This window comes from Cupressus sempervirens, chromosome 6, assembly GCF_028749045.1.
Source record: "Cupressus sempervirens isolate cs-2001-9-10 chromosome 6, ASM2874904v1, whole genome shotgun sequence".
Taxonomy (NCBI): Eukaryota; Viridiplantae; Streptophyta; class Pinopsida; order Cupressales; family Cupressaceae; genus Cupressus; species Cupressus sempervirens.
The window spans coordinates 151,504,044-151,520,969 of record NC_143123.1 but is presented as its reverse complement, the minus strand read 5'-3'; the positions used below and the strand labels follow the sequence as shown (position 1 = coordinate 151,520,969).

At 31.3% G+C, this 16,926-nt stretch overlaps 1 protein-coding gene across 1 annotated transcript; it reads right to left on the bottom strand.

Annotated features, from left to right (window-relative positions):
* Window positions 1-6,500: 6,500 nt before the first annotated feature.
* LOC149551690 (uncharacterized) lies at window positions 6,501-8,532 on the bottom strand. The gene is made up of 3 exons (XM_089790123.1): window positions 8,277-8,532; window positions 6,759-7,338; window positions 6,501-6,663 (listed from the first exon to the last, which is right to left on the bottom strand). The coding sequence occupies exons 1-3, from the start codon at window positions 8,530-8,532 to the stop codon at window positions 6,501-6,503; spliced, it is 999 nt and encodes a 332-aa protein (XP_089646249.1).
* Window positions 8,533-16,926: the final 8,394 nt, after the last annotated feature.

Here is a 16,926-nt window from a genome sequence, read left to right as displayed (position 1 = left end):
AATTCTTACTCCTTCCAATCTTGCAACAAGGGTGAATGTTTCTCCATAGTCTATTCCTTCTTCTTGTGCATACCCCTTGCAAACTAATCTTGCCCTATTTCTTGTGACTTCACCATTTTCATGTAACTTATTGTTGTAAACCCACTTGTTTCCAATCACATTCTTGTCCTCTGGTCTAAGAACTAGAATTTGTGTCTTGTTCTTCTCAGACTGATCAATCTCTTCTTTCATGTCTTTACTCCAATCCTCATTCTCTGAGGCATATTTCACTTTATTAGGCTCATGCATGCTCAACAACCATGTATCACTTCTTAGCTTATTCCTTGTCATTTGTCTAGCTTTTTATCTCCAATAATTTGTGCAGTAGGGTGACATCTTTTGATATACTTTAACAATCTTGGTTTTGCTCTTCTTTCTTCAACAGGTTTGTCAACTTTAGAGTCACTATGTACTTCTCTATCATATAGATCGGTATGCCTTTCATGTACAGTTATCTCATAATCAAAATGTGCCCAGCTTCTATCTGCAACTCGGCTCCTAGAGGCAACTCAATTCCTGAATGCAACTCAACATTCATTTTATGTGACTCAGAAATCATGGAAACTTGTTGTTGATTTCCACCTTGTTTACAGAATCTTCATCAGGAAGCATACATTCATAAAATTATACAAAGTATTTGTACTTTTTAGGTTTCTTCATAGGTTTAGCTTCATGTACCTCTATATCCTCAACAAACTTCACATTTGCACTTTCCACAACTTTGTTAGTGTTAGTATTTAAACAATTATAATTACTTCTTATGGAATAGCCAAGGAATATACCTTCTTCACTTTTAGCATCTAATTTACCATTCTCAAAGTCCTTAAGAATGTAGCACTTGCTTCCAAATACCTTAAATTATTTTACATTAGGTGAGTATCCATACCATAATTCAAAAGGTGTTGAATGAGTACCTTTCTTGACTTATGCATGGTTCCAGCTATACACTCTTGTACTTACATCTTCTCTCCAGTATTTCAAAGCAGTATTGTTCTCCATCATGAGTGTTCTAGCACAGTCCATTATAGATTCATTCCTCCTTTCAGAAATTCCATTTTGTGGTGGGGTTCTAGATGCAAAAGTTTGTCTCTTGATTCCTCTATCATTACAGAACATCTCAAACTCATTTGATGTAAATACTCCACCTCTGTCAAATCTTAGACATTTCAAGCTTTTTCCTGTCTCATTTTCAACTTTAGCTAAGTACCACTTAAACATTTGGAAAGCATCATATTTATATTTCATAAACATAATTTTCATCATCTTAGAATAATTATCAACAAATAGGATAATATACTTGTCACATTTGTAGCTTTGCACATCAATTGGCCCACACAAATTAGTATGAACTATTTCTAGAATTTCTTTAGAGGTGTGAATCTTACTTTTAAAACTATATTTTGTCATCTTGCCTAACTAACATTGTTTGAAAATCATATTCTCAAGTTTCTTCAGTTTAGAAAAACCTCTGACTCTTTTCATGTTACTGATACTCACTAAGTTATCAAAGTTAACATGACATAACCTCTTATGTGATAGCCACACATCATCAAATTCTACAACAAGACAAGTAGCATCATTCATATCAAGATAAAATAGATTACCTCTAGTCTAATTAACTTTTCTAATTAGTTTCACATCAGTGTCATAGATCATTGCTATCTTGTTCTCAAACTAAACTTTGCAAATTGAACTATTTAGTTGTGACATAGTCAACAAGTTATAGTTAAGTCCATCTACATAATAAGCATTGTCACACATGATCTTTTCTATGAATATGATTGATTCTTTTCCTTTTATCAAAATTAGCCTTTTTTTATATCTTATCTCATTTTATATCTATTTATATTCTAAACTTTTCACTTTACCTCATATATGTATGACTTATTCTAATAAATTTTTCATTATTAGTCATTTATTTCACCTTGTTCTCACTTCCCCGTCCTAGGGCAATCTCAAGGCATGTAAGTTTGATCCTAAGAGGCCTCATTGAACCAAGAATATTAGTTTTTTTGAAAATGACTTTTTTTGACACTTGCCCTTTCCTACAACCCATTGCAAGTCAATTTCCAGTGCATATTTGTAACATGTTATTAGTACTTGTAAGTAGACTAAGTACTATTGTGATAGTTTTTAGATTTCATGCCTTAACTAGTGATTAAAACTATTCATTTCTAGGTTAGAATTAATCATTTCTAAATTCTATTTTCAAATTAATACATTATGCATAGTATAGATGCAAAAAAAAACAATTTTATAACTTATTAAAAATATTTTTCTATTATTTGATTTGATAGATTCAATTAGGACAGATTTCATGGATTATAAAACTAATACTTTATAAGAATAATTTTATGATTTATTAATGTTTAATATTATTAAATCTAAAAATTAATATAAATTTCTATAGTTTTAATGTATTATACTTTATAGAATATATTTTTTGTTAATCAATTTAAAATATTAAAAATATATATCAATAATTATATTTACCACTAAAATTAAAATTTAAGATTAGATTAATCATACTTTATATTTAATAGTTGATAATTATTTATGTAATTATAGCATAAAATATTTTTTAATATAATTATAATTATAGAAAATGATAATATTTTTATTAATTAAAATATTTATCATACTATAATAAATTCATTAAAATAAAACTAAAAATTAAAGGTACATGTATGTGGCACTTGTTAAATCTTGGTATTGAAAGAAATTGAATGTACAACTAATTCATATGTTTGAATTTGAAGGAAAATTATCATATACACAAATCAATTTCAAAAGAATTTTATAAAAAAATTGAATCAAAATATATTAGATTATTTGTGTTAGGATAAACCACGGACAGAAATAAAAACTACATGCAAATATAACCAATAACAGAAAATAATAGAACACACAGAAATGAACACAAGGCACCAAGATTTAACGTGGTTCACCCAATCCCTGGGCTACGTCCACCAAACAGCAAGTCCGATCTTATTACAATCCAGTGATTACAACCTGATTACAATCTGTAATCCCTTACAGCTCAATACCGCCGCAAGAACCAATTTCGTATCACCACATTATATAAAATACCCAACCCTAAGTCCTTTTATACAAGTATTAAACCGCTTTAGGGTTATAACAGTACTTTCCTTATTAGTCACCACAATCTAACAATTTGCATGTTTGCAAATATTAAATCTGGTTTACTAGAACCTGGTATAAAAGACATTTAATTTTATATTAACAATATAAGAACATCTTCAAAGAGTTTTTGAATACCAATATTCATACATTCTAACAAAAATGATTATATGAGTTGAACGGGTCACTCTAACTAATAAATTTTATTAGATCACTCTAAATCTCAAGGGATTCACATTGGCACCTTCATTAGATCACATGCTGACTCTTTCTTGGCAGCTTATCAGATTCCCCAAAATACTATCTATCAATTCTCTGATTTAAATAAAACTGTGGAAAACTAAGCTTTTGAATTATAATAAATGTAAGGGGAATATTATGTTGGACTCTTTAAAACTATAAACAGTTATGGAAATGCGTGGAGACATAATGGTGTGGATCTCCACTGTTTGGACGGCTACTGTTTTTAACTTTTTCAAGTTGGAGATAACCATTTTTTTTAGTTATTGTTTTTGAAATCATTATTGCATACGACTTTTCAGAGAAGAGTATTTTTAAGAATATGTATTGCGCAATCAAGATAGATACACAACTGCATGGCCTCATGCTAATTGTGACATTACATAATTCTTGTAATTAAATATAAAATAACTAACATGAAAAAATGGATGTTTGTTCAAGGTATATATTTTAAATAATAAAGTATTGTAGGATGTAGTACAGTTACAGTTTATTTAATGATTATGTTAGAATAATAAGAAAAAATAATTTATATGTATGAGATTGTATTTATTATTGTATGGTTGGTCAAAAGAGGTAATTCTTAATCAAATTTTTTAAAGTAAAATTATCAGATGATAAACTAAGAATTTTCACTTAGAATTGGACAGTTATGATGAATTTATTTATCTATATCAAAATATTTCTCCCAACTCTTAAAGGAGAGGACAAAATTATCTAAAAACAAGATCTCACAATATAATACTAATAAAATCATGGTGAAGGGGGAAAAAAGTTAAAAATTTGATTCTTCAAGATCTGCATGGAGTTTTAAAGAGTGCATTCTATTTATTCACATCTTCTAAAAAAAATTGGACTGTAGATCTTAAAAAATTGCCAACCAAATCATATTTAGATTGGATTTAGAATTTTCCACAAGGAAATCAAGCACTCAATCACCTATTCTTTCTAGTCAAAATCAATGAGATACTCTAAGTACTTTGAATAATTTAATCCTTGGAAAATTTATTGTTTCCACCAAAAATAGATCTTCAACAAAGGTGAAGAAACAAGAAAATAAGAACTCTTCTTCACTAATCCCAAGATCCTAGGATCATATAAAATAGCTAGTACCTAGCACCTAGTGATGGAAAAGCCATTCTAGTAGAACTAGTTGCAATAACTATCAACATCTAACCCTTAGGTTCAAAGAGTAGGAAACCCTTGAAAACATCTTAGCCAGGATCACTCCTTCAACCATGTAAAGAAGAATATAACTCATTAGAAGACACCTTGGCCCCTCACAATGCTATAAATGGTAAAGATTCTAGACCAAACCTTGTGCTTCTAGAAGCAAATTACCAAATTTCAAAAAGATGTATGTCATTGTATTGAACAAAAGGTCTATCATACTCATCTTTAGTGTTAAAGATTAAACTTATGTCACCTCAACATTGCCCTCTCCTTTGTCCTTCCTTCTTAAACCTAAAGTCCATTGTTGGCTTTCTCATTACTCATTGTTTTAATCTTAATCAAAAATCTTGTCAAGATCAATGCAAAAAGTGGGGTAAAAATTTATTAAGACAGAAAGGAATACAACAATGAGAGCTCAACAAGGAACTCGATCCTGAGCAACAAGATCATCAAATTCTTGCACCATCTCAAAGGACAGTTGCCTCCTATCCCTAATATTCCAACCCGGATCATGACTAGATGCCCATTTGGCTAAACAATCAGCAGTTCTATTCCATTCACGAGGAATATACGTGAACCTAATGAACTGAAAAGAGGAAGAGAAGAAAAGAATCTGTTTAACAACAGTGGCCAGCTGCCAACTAACATCCTCAAGCTCTTGCGAAGAAAGCATGTTCACCACCACCTGGGAATCAGACTCACAGATAATCTTACTCCATCCCCGCAAACAACACTGTTCCACAGCATATAAAATAGCCTGAGCTTCCATGAGATTGTTAGTATAATCACCCTTATGAACTGAGAAAAAAAATTTAACATCCCCAGAACTACAACGAGCCACTCCACCAATACCAGCCGAACCAGGATTCCCACGGGAAGAACCATCAGTGTTAATTTTCAGAACTCCACAGGGAGGAGGAGTCCAGTGCCCATCCTGGTTAACCTGACCCTTCCTTTGATGGTGAAGCTGCCTGGACATAGAAGGAAACCTATGAGCTGGAGCCCCATCCTGCAGATGAAAATTGAGGCGATTACAGATAGCAAGATCAACCGGATCCATACCCCCATCAAGCTCACACTTCACAAGAATAGTTTCAAGATCAATGAATTGCTAATCTATCTTAACATTTATATGGTTAAACCAAATTTTACCATATTATCTTTTATTTGTTTGGCAATATTTTTCTACTTTCTACAAGTGCCAATACTAGAATGGACTCCATTTGTTTTGATATAATGTCAAAGCTAGGGTGTAATCTCATTCTTTGTCAAAACTCTAGTAAATGTGATATTTTTTAGAAATAAAATACCAAATCTAGAATACTATTGTCCTTGGACAAAATAAATGTACTCAAATTATTTGGTAAAATGCCAATACAAAATATATTTTAAATGTTGAGATAATATTAAATAAATTTAGTAAGAATTTAGATATATTGATACGGTATGTTTATTTGTGTAAATGTTTACAATTACTAGAATCATATCTTTTAGATTAAATTTTTATCTTTCAAGTTGCAAAATTCTCTATATGTAAATGTGTGAACATTAGAATTCTATATTGATATAATACTATCATTGTTAAATTAAGTTGATCTCACTTCCATAAATTAAATTACTCATATAATACTTACATTTATCCGAAAAGAGAATCCAAATCATTCATTATATTCCATGTAATCACAAATGAAAACCATAACGACAAGAAAAATCTTTAATAATTCTTTTTTTTAATATCAATAAAATAGTAACCGACCACAATTCTTAGCACTAGCATAGACAGAATAAGAACAAACCCACGAGGAATATAGAGCAATTAAGATATTATTAAAGCTGAATTTGCATCCTGGAATTCCATTGGGACCTTGCAAATTTTATTAAATCATACTTGGTCAACTAATGGGCATTTACAAAGAAGCAGAATCGGTAGAGAACCAGTAGATTGTCGAGAATGGTGAGAAATATGTATTTCCTATCTCTGGATTCGAAATGTCTTCATGTTTAGGAGGAAGTCCTCCCACAGTAGAAACTCTCTGAACGTATTTCACTTGCTCTATAAACAATTTACTTCTGCAAGTATGACAACAAGTATGAAAACCATGAGTACAATAATGATCAAAATAATTATAATAGAAGAAGAAGAAGAATATGAATGATATACTTACATGTAAGGAGCATGATCAGCAGTATAAGTAGTGGCCTCCAGTTTGGTCCAAGTGATACTGTCTTTATCTACTGTAACTTCACTCAATAACTTGCAAGTCACACTAACTTTCCCAAGAGCAGAAGGCAATGACAATTCCCATGTGGGCTGTCCTCCCTTCTCATCAACATGTGAAAGAAAAAAGTGTCTTCCCACTACTTGCTGGCCCGGTGAAGTATACAACAAAGCTGATACATTGAAATTGATCCAAGAAGAACCATTGAATCTGTAGTGCTGATATCCTTCTCCATATAATCCCAAAAGAGGGATTGAATTCTTTGAATGGATTCTTATTTTGGATGGAATTGTTGTTGTATCAAGGAATCTATCCTGAGACCAGAAGGAATATTGTGCAGTGTATGAAACTTTGATTTTTTTACCACTTTTTTCACAATTTGGTGGAGGAACTCCACCTTTGGAATGCCTTCGTTGAACATATGATACCTCACTTGCATGGCCATGCCCACTATGACTAACTCCCTTTAGCAGCAAATCATCAATGTCATCTTCACTCTTGGCCTTTTGTGTACCGATTGCGGTAACTGTAAATCACATTGATAACATGTCAAGAATTAATAAGCATGAGGGATGAATGAATGTTACACTGCTATTATAATTCAATTGTGTAGTTTTGGAATTAAACGTATTCATCAAGTTGAATTTTGATATGAATATATATCTTTTATTTATCAAATGATTGAAATAGTTGTATATCACATCTGTAATCGATTAAAGAATTTGAAGATTATTTTTAAATATGTAATAATTAAATATTCAAATGTAATTCTAGGATGAAAAAGATATATCTACTATTTTTTGTCAATATTAATTGAATGATTCCAAATGAGCTTATTGAAAATCTAAATCTTGTTGAATGCAGGTTTTGACATAATAGGAGACGAGGCTGGAATTATGCACTATGCAGATTTAGGCAGAAATATTCCTCGGTCCTTAACTCCTCCCACACAACCACCACCAGACTTATAGATCACAGGAGGCCATCAAACCCTATCATAAATCTCGAAGAAGAATTCCACATCTGCAGTTTGTTGTGCAGTTTGTTACCATATTCAAACTGGAATTAATTCCTCAGCCCCTCTACGTACACTTAACTTACGGCAACAAACACACCCACATAAGTAAGGTTGTTAAGATTAGTATGAATTCTGTCCAGATTGTGATACAATTCTAGAAAGATATAAAGGCTTTTATAAATAGGACCAATTGCAATGCATTGAAATCAACCATATGTTTTTTTGCTTGTTTCTTCTGTCTTCTGTTATAATATCCTTGTTCTTGTTCACTGCTGTCATTTAAACAGATCTATCTCTATTTTTCTTCTTTCTTCATCAGGAACGCTAGGGTTAGTCCAACAGGTTGGTATTGACACTGGTTTATATTTCTGAATCAAACGTTTTTATCCTTTAAAAATGATAACTAAAATATTCAATGAGCAGTGTTTATATTAAATATACAATACCTGTAACAGTTGACTTGGGTATGGCAGACACGGGATCTCCTTTCACCATGCTGAATGAAAATGTGGGCTGAGCTCCTTGAGCCAGTAGATGATTAAGGTAGTAATGGTAGCCCACTGGTACACTTTTCTCATCACCATAAGGAGAGTAAAGTTTTGCATTTGCTCCAACATGGGTATACTCCATCATCTCAGACCCATTTGATCTCTTCTCACATTGGTATATCTGGACTCCTCTTGCATTCACTTTCAGAAACATTCTGCCATTAAAACATGTGTGAATTCATGAGATAGGATTTCCTAAATCTGCTTCCATAGTTTTTCATGTAAACACATCAAAAATTAAACCTCTTCAAGTAAAAAAAACGCATAGATTCGGATGATTTCTTACGAGTTTCCAAAAGGAGGCTGGATTGAACTCTTTGTAAGTTGAAATGTTGCAGCAGCGGCATGTTGAAACAAAAGACACGTTGCCAGTTGCAATACCATAAGTGAGATTACATGCAAAAGGTTTCTACTTATCAAAGCCATGGGATAGCTCTTTGCTCTTTGCTCTTCTTTTCTCTAAAGAACTGAGATTGTTTTCATCTAAACAATGGCGAAGGAATATATATAGGCATCTGGATCCCATGCTGACTTTTTCTTAGGAAGTTATCACACTCTCCAAAATACTACCCATTCTCTGATTTAGTTAAAACTCTGGAAAGCTTCTGTGAATGATTATCCTCTAAAAGACTGAGTTTTAGAATTAAAATAAATGGCACGGAATTTTGACTTGTTATGGAAACGCGTTATGGAAACGCGTTATGACATAATGGTGAAGTTTATACTACTCTGATATGGACAGCCAATGTTTTTAATCATTTCAGATTGGAGAGAGCCATTATTGGCATGCAAACAAGGCGAGGCATCTATTCTGAATGCGAAACATAGTATTAAAATGTGGCATTTGTTTTGAAGTCTTCGTTATCATATAGTTCGTATTAGCAGACAACATTTTAGAAAACATTTTCTAAAGAATCTGTATGAAAGAGTCAAGATGGACATACATCTACTTAGTGTGACACTTGAAAACTATTGTATTTAAATATTAAGTAAATTAATGTAAAAAGTGTTGCTAGTGATTGGATTCAATACAGTTAATTTATGAATCTTAAATATTCAAATATTATATACTAACATAATTAGAAGTGTTGTCAGCGGTTACGTTCAATCACTTTATCTGTCTACATTTATTAATAATCAATTATAATAGAAATTAATCTGTGGAATGGACAGAGTTTAATTGGACAAGAAGTAAAGGAAAACTACATTGACAATGGTTCAATATTATGATTAATGATTATGCAATCATTAAGTTTGCGAAAGTTATGGAAGCATGTTGTAGTTTGGACTGATTATGAAGATGCTTATATTTAATCTTATGTGAAGGATAAAAATGTTGAATCTATACTTATAAATTGCATAGAGAATCTTGTCATTCTTTAAATCAAAGGAAAATTAAATAAATAGTTAGTTATACCAAAAAAAAATTTGAATTATCTTTTTGAAAAAATATGTAAAATGTGGGTGAATACAATATTATATAGGTGGAAATAAATTTATCTCAAGGGTGTTTTTTATATTTCAAGTATTATGAAAAAAATCCTTGTTTGCACATAAATAAATTCAAAGAATTTTTTCGGTTTTATTCGGTGGTTAGGGAAATTTGTTTAAATTATTGGTGAATGTGCAGAATCCATGACTCATATGCCAAGTGTAGTTTATTAATCCATTAAGCATCAATTAATAATGTGTCATTTATGGTTGATATTGCCAACTTGTCTACCGTCACTTTGCATGTTATGGTGAAAGATTGATCTTGGTCGTTGATTGATTGAAGATCAACGATTGAAATTGTATTTTCGGGCCAACTCCTTGAAAAGAACGGGAGTTGTCTAAAAATCTCTAGAATGGAGACATGTAGCAAGTTTTGAACCACAACATGTAATTAGAATGTAATGAATGTCTAATCAAAGATAAATGATGGACTGACAATAATAATTAATACATTTTAGGCAAACACTCTAACATTAATGGGACTACAATTCCCACACTTGCACAGTAATTGAACAACCTAAACTAAAGATATAAAAGATTACAAAAAAAATCAATGCAACTGCTATTTAAAGAGACTCTTCAATTCCTCTATCATGATAAATTATGTTTTGTGTTCTCAATTCTGGTAGTGGAGGTTGGCATTTGGGTTTTTTATTTGTAGTTTGTAGAAGTTTTTAGTTTTTCACTTTTAGTAGTTTTGTTCTCTAGTTTGAAGGTTTAGGAGTCATTCAAGATAATTGTCAGTGGTTAATATTTGCCAATTGGCTAATTTTATAAACTTTTGGCTAATAATTTAATATTCAATGCAACATAAATCGCCACATTTTTTATAAAATTCAGTTCTAAAAATATTTAAATCCCTCGTTTATTTTATTAAAAATAAATAAAACTCAAGGATTTGCCACAATATTCAATACATGATTAGATTTGATTCACCTTATTTTATTTTATTTTATTTTTATCATCAGTAAATGGCCAAAGCCTTGTATTATATTGAATAAATTTAATTTGATTTATAGAATTCTCCATTCAAATGGACACTAGTAGGGAAAAATGGAGCAAGAAAACCTCCAGCCTTGTCTTGGACCGAAGTCCTGTATTATACAATTTAAAGGGGGCATACCCCAGTTTTAAACTAATACAAAGTATGATGAAGCAAGAAATAACATATAGACATCCTTTGAGAAGGGAACATAAAATTGGAGAGAGGCAAAGTATTGAACAAAATTTAACAAGGATTCTGACATGAAGAATTAATCTCCTTTCAGTATTTGACTTGTCTAATCACAACTTCTTATACCTTTTGCAATAATCCTTCTATTAGTCTGCAAATTAAAGATGTCTTTCTTTCCACAAATATTAGTAGTGTTGCACCAATTGGAGTAAATGAAGTGATTCGACAAGATTAGTAATTGACTTTTCTAATACATATTTATCACTTTTCTCTCCTTATCTATATGTAATTTATTATGCGTTGGTAGACTTAAATTTTTATTTATCAATTTTAACTATCCTAATCCTTTAAATGATTATACATGTTTATAGTATCCAAAATAGTGATATAGGCTTATCCAAGCATGTTAAGCTATATTAGAAGTGGAATATCATTACCGATAATTTCTTTTATTGCCTTTTTCTATTTCTAAATATAATTGATAGATATGATTCTTTATTTGTTTCTTTCACATTTTGTTCTTAATGAATTGCAATGAGTGTATTTAAATCTTGCAACATAGTTACTGCGATTAATATCATGATTATGATATAATTGATACATGACTTGTATTTAGAGCTTCAAATCATCTAACATGTTTTGCAAAAACTTACGAACATAGATTATAACTAATTATAATTTTATTTCAAAATTAGATAAACTTAGGTTACAATAATAATGATAGCCCAAGGCTAACTAAACCTAACAAACTAAGATATCGCCAAAAAGGTGGATAAATAGGAACCCATCACAAAACCAAAACCTCCAAGGCTAGATGGAGGAGACAACAAACCCTAAACTGTAACTATTCAAAATACATATATGCCAAATATAGGAAAGGAGAAACAAGAAGAGATAATCTCCATCTAACATCTAATATTAACAAAAAAATTCATTCAAACAAAACCAACAAGCAAGGGGCACCAGTAAATAGCAAACCCTATTTCTAGTAAACCATGATGATTTTAGCAATATCCTTTGGGTTCTCAGTTTGATAGTTTGGCGGGAATTCAAAAGCGCTTTTCTCCCCACTAGATTTTTCCATATTCGGAATGCAAAAATTTGGATCTTCCAAATTCTCGAGCTCCACTCCCAGTTGTATATAGGATTTAAAGATGCGGAGATAATTCCCAAGCCAGACCTTATTATGGTCATCCAAGATCCTTCTCCACCTAAGAAGAAAATGTATACTAGCTTCTATTTTCAATAAAACCTGAAAAAACAAAGCATTCTCTCAAATAACCAAAGAGGGGATCCTAGGAACAATTTTTAGCTCAAAGCCACCAGGAAGATGTGCCATGTACATCTTTGGGAGAGGGATCTTACGTTTCTCATCAATACTCGTAACCACTTCTTCAAGACCTACACACCAAATTGGGTTGAATAGCCCACTTCTCTATTTTGGCTCTGGCAAGACAACCTATGAAAGAACATATAATGTCAATGTTGATTCTCCAAGAAAAATCATAATTGAACATACCTTCCCCTAAGACATGACTCATAGCAATCCTCATCATGTCATCGACAAGATTTAATAGCTAATTTCATCCTTTTGGTTTCACAGTTTCTCTAAATGCCATGGATTGCACCTTTGAGGCATGAAATAAACTAATATTGGTATCCATCCTAAGCTTATAACTAAATCAAGCTGAAAGAGATTAGGGAATAAGCAACATCCAATACCAATTAAACTATAAATAGAGAACTAACAATCTCAAATGAAGGATCTAGAAGTGCCTCAAGATCTAGATATCATTGGTTGATGCCACCTACATGCAACCGAATCATATTGGAATGTGATAATGCCTAGTGTCATGAAATGATGGAAGAAATAGGAAAATTAATGAGGTTATAGGATTTTAAAATTAAATTATAAAACTCTGCCTAGAGAGCTATTAAATATAGGGATAAATAATTTAAAAGTGTCCAAAATCACGTTCCCATATATACTGACTGAATTCCTTTCAAATTTGAAAGTATTATTATCTTAACTTTTATAATTTGAATTCAAATTTATTATTTTAATTTATATTTTTAAATCTATCAGTGTTTTGAAGAAACCTTTTTCCAATTTTCCATCTTCCCCTTTGATTACTACAAGGAGTTAATGTTTTCACTTTTATCCATGACAGTATACATATATATCTATAGTTTTTTATGTCTTTATATACTCAGATATGTATGTATTTATATTAATTAGTTAGTATGATATACTATAGTAGCTAATATGACTGACATTTACATTATCCCATTTTTTAATACTGCTATTTATTTTTCATTTAATTTACTTACAATTAAATATTAAGAAATTTTCACCATCAACTCCCTTATTTGCTAACTGATCTACTACTTTATTGCCTTCTCAAAAAAATATGCATAATCTAAATATCTTCGATTCAGTCCAAGAGATTTAGAACTTCTTCCAATTTAGAATTTAGAACCTAGTTAGGTGTCTTCCTTTTTATGATAGCATTTAGGATAATCTATGAATCTCCTTCAATAATAAGTTTTGAAATGTTTAGTTGCAGGCAGATTTGGAGACCTTCTTGAAGGGCTTCTAATTTAGCAAGGTTGTTAGTGGTTGATCCTATAAATTTAGCCCTTTTAGTGATCCAATTTTCAGATTCATTGTTAATGATGCACCCAATCCCAGTAGTACCAAGATTGCCTCTTGAGGCTCCATCAAAATTTAATTTTGTCCATCCTATTAGGGGTGGATTCTAGCTACATTTTCTCCTAGCCTCTTTATTCTTTTTTTGATACATTAATGAGGATTAACTAGGTTTTTTCAACTTTTTTTCATAAGACAATCCATTCTGAAAATGGTCCTTCCTCTTTTGGAATCTTTTGAAGGTGAGAGTTTAATGTTTCAATGATACATGTTTTAATTTTATTAGTTATGTCACAAGCCATTATCTCTTGATCGAGGAATATTCTTCTATTCCTTTCTTTCCATATTTCCCAAACAAGGATAGAAGGGAAAATATTCTAGAGGTTACCATAGATACCGCTACTATTGTCCATGGGCCAACCCTTAAGTAGATCATTTAGAGTTTCAGGCAATGGCGCAGTCCAACTCAGCATAAGTCAAAACCATTCCCAACACTTTTCTATATATGAACACTTATATAAAAAATGGTTAGTCTCTTCATTGTCATTCTTACATAACACACATCTAAAGGGCCCCTCAATGCCCAACTTTCGAAGTCTATTAGCAATTAGAATCCTATCTTGTGAGGCAGTCCACAAAAAGAAACATGCCTTTGGTATACGGGAAGAATCCCAAAAAAGTTTAAGGGTAGTATATATGCTTCTTCCCATCTTTGAAACTAAGTGATTTCTTTATAACCATTTTTCACATTATAGCTTCTATCTTTTGATGCTGCCCATATGAGTTTTTCATTTCTCACTCATTGTTTTATTTTCCTCTTACTAATGATGTATTCATACACCTTTTTGACTACTAGTTCTAAGTCAATATTATCTAAATTTCTCCATTCCCAACTTATACTGCCATTAATATATTTTTTGATTTTATAATCATTGACTTTACACCCCCAGAATTTGACTAATTGTTCTTAAAGATTAGTTGGGATATTCATATTTCTAATGGGGGATGCCCATCCCAAGAGTCCTCCTAGAATAGAGCTTCATCCCCATTACCAACATCCTAAGTGAGATATTTACTAATTAGAGTGAGCTACTTTTAACAGTAAAATTTTAGCTCTCAGATCCTTTAGGAAGGTTCCTCATTCTAAACAAGGAGTAAGGGTCAGTTGCATTTTAGTATTTTTTACACATAATTTTTGCCCATTTTTTATTTCTTATTATGAATAATCTCCATGTCAATTTGGCCCCTAATGCTTCATTTTTCCAGCTTAAATTTTTGATCTCGAGACCTCCTAATTCCTTTGGTTTACATAATTCTTCCCATTTAATAAGAGCCAATTTTCTTTGATCTTTAGTGTCATTCCAAAATAATTTTATGGGTTTTGCCTCAATCTTCTTATTTAGACTTTTAGAAAGAGGTAAGCAAGAAAGTGGGTAGGTTGGGAGGGCCGATAAGACTACTTTAATCTTTATAACTTTACCCATTTTTGTTAGCCATTTATCTTTCCAACCTCCTATCTTCTTATCCATTCTATCAAGTATATTATGCCATCCCTTATTAGTTTTACTACCTCTTTCCAGCTTTATTCCCAAGTATTCATGGAAATGTTCCTCTTTTATGCCCCAACATTTTACAAATCTGGTTTTCCCTTTCAAGTTTAGTATTAATGAAAAAAAATTTGATTTTTCAACATTCACTCTTTTCCCTAATGCTTTCATATACTATTGAATGATTGATTCGAAGTTTCATGCCTTTGTTATTGTACTTTCTCCTAGTAGAATGGTATCATTTGTATATTGTTGATGGGTTATATTAGGAACATTCTCAATTACTGAAATACCATTAATTTTACCATTCGAGTGGGCTTTGAAAATTACTCTACCAAATGTTTCTACCATGATGATTTATAGGAATAGAGATAAGGGATCTCCTTGTCTAATACATCTTGATGTCTCAAAGAAACTTTCAAGTGTTCCATTAATAAGAACTAAAATTTTACTTGTTGAGATGCATTGGTATATAATATTAATCTTTTGGTGTGAGAATCTGAAGGCTTCTAGTGCTTTGCATAAGAACCTTCGATCAACCATGTCATATGCTTTTTGAATATCCAATTTCATGAACATGCTTGCCATTTATTCTTATTGGTTGTGTGTAATGTTTCTTGAACAGTAAGTATCCCATCTAGAATTGATCTTCCTAGTACAAAACCTATTTGTTCTTCTAAAATTATCTTATGTAAGATTGGTTTTATTCTATTTTCTAGAATTTTGGATAAGATTTTACAAACGGTGTTACAGTAGAGGGCTATAGGTATGAAGTCCCCTAGGATTTCAGGATCATCTTTTTTGGGTATTAATGTGAGAAAGGTATTATTAATTTATGAAAGTAAAGAACCACCATTTGTCAAAGCGTCAATGGCTTTCCAAAGGCCAATTTTGATAAAGTCCCAACATTTTTGGTAGAAAGCCTGGAATCCATCTGGACTTGGTAAACTATCTAGATTCATGCTAAATAACAGAGATCTAACTTCTTCCAATGATATGGTTGCCTTTAGTACTTTATTTTCTTCTATAGAGACCACTTTTGGTATGTTTCTGAGCAGTTTTGTTTGGGCTATCATGTTTGAACTATCAAAATTATTTAATAACTTGTTGAAATGATCTACAAATATCTTTGCTATATTTTCTAGATTTTTAATCATAGAACCAGACACGTCTTTAATTTTTATAATTTAACATTTAGCTCTATTATAAATAGTGTTGTTATGGAAATATTTTATTTTACGGTCCCCTTATTCTAACCATCTTTCTCTAGATTTTTGCCTCCAGAAGACTTCTTCTTTTGCAAGAATGTATTCCTACTTCACTAGCAATTCTTTTTCTAAGAGAAAAGTCTCATTATTCATACCTTTTTTAATTACTTATGTGCTTAATATTTTTATACTATCTTTGATGTCTATTTTTTCTTTAGATATATTGTTGAAATGTTTTGTATTCCACTAGAGTATATTTCTTTAATTATTTTCATTTTCAATACAAATATATACATTTTGGAGCCTTTAAAATTGCTTGATTCCACCATTTTCTTATGAGTTCCATGATATTTTTATCTAAAAACCACATTTTTTCACGTTTAAAAGGATTTCTGATAAGTTTAATAGGTTCACTAAATTCAATTCTAATAGAAAAGTGATCATAACCTACTATAGGAAGTATTGCAGATTGTAA

Coding starts and splice junctions, on each gene's coding strand:
- LOC149551690 (XM_089790123.1), bottom strand. CDS start 8,532: ATGTTTCTGAAAGTGAATGCAAGAGGAGTCCAGATATACCAATGTGAG. Junction 7,339..8,276: donor ACCCAAGTCAACTGTTACAG/GTATTGTATATT, acceptor TGTGATTTACAG/TTACCGCAATCGGTACACAA. Junction 6,664..6,758: donor GCTGATCATGCTCCTTACAT/GTAAGTATATCA, acceptor TCATACTTGCAG/AAGTAAATTGTTTATAGAGC.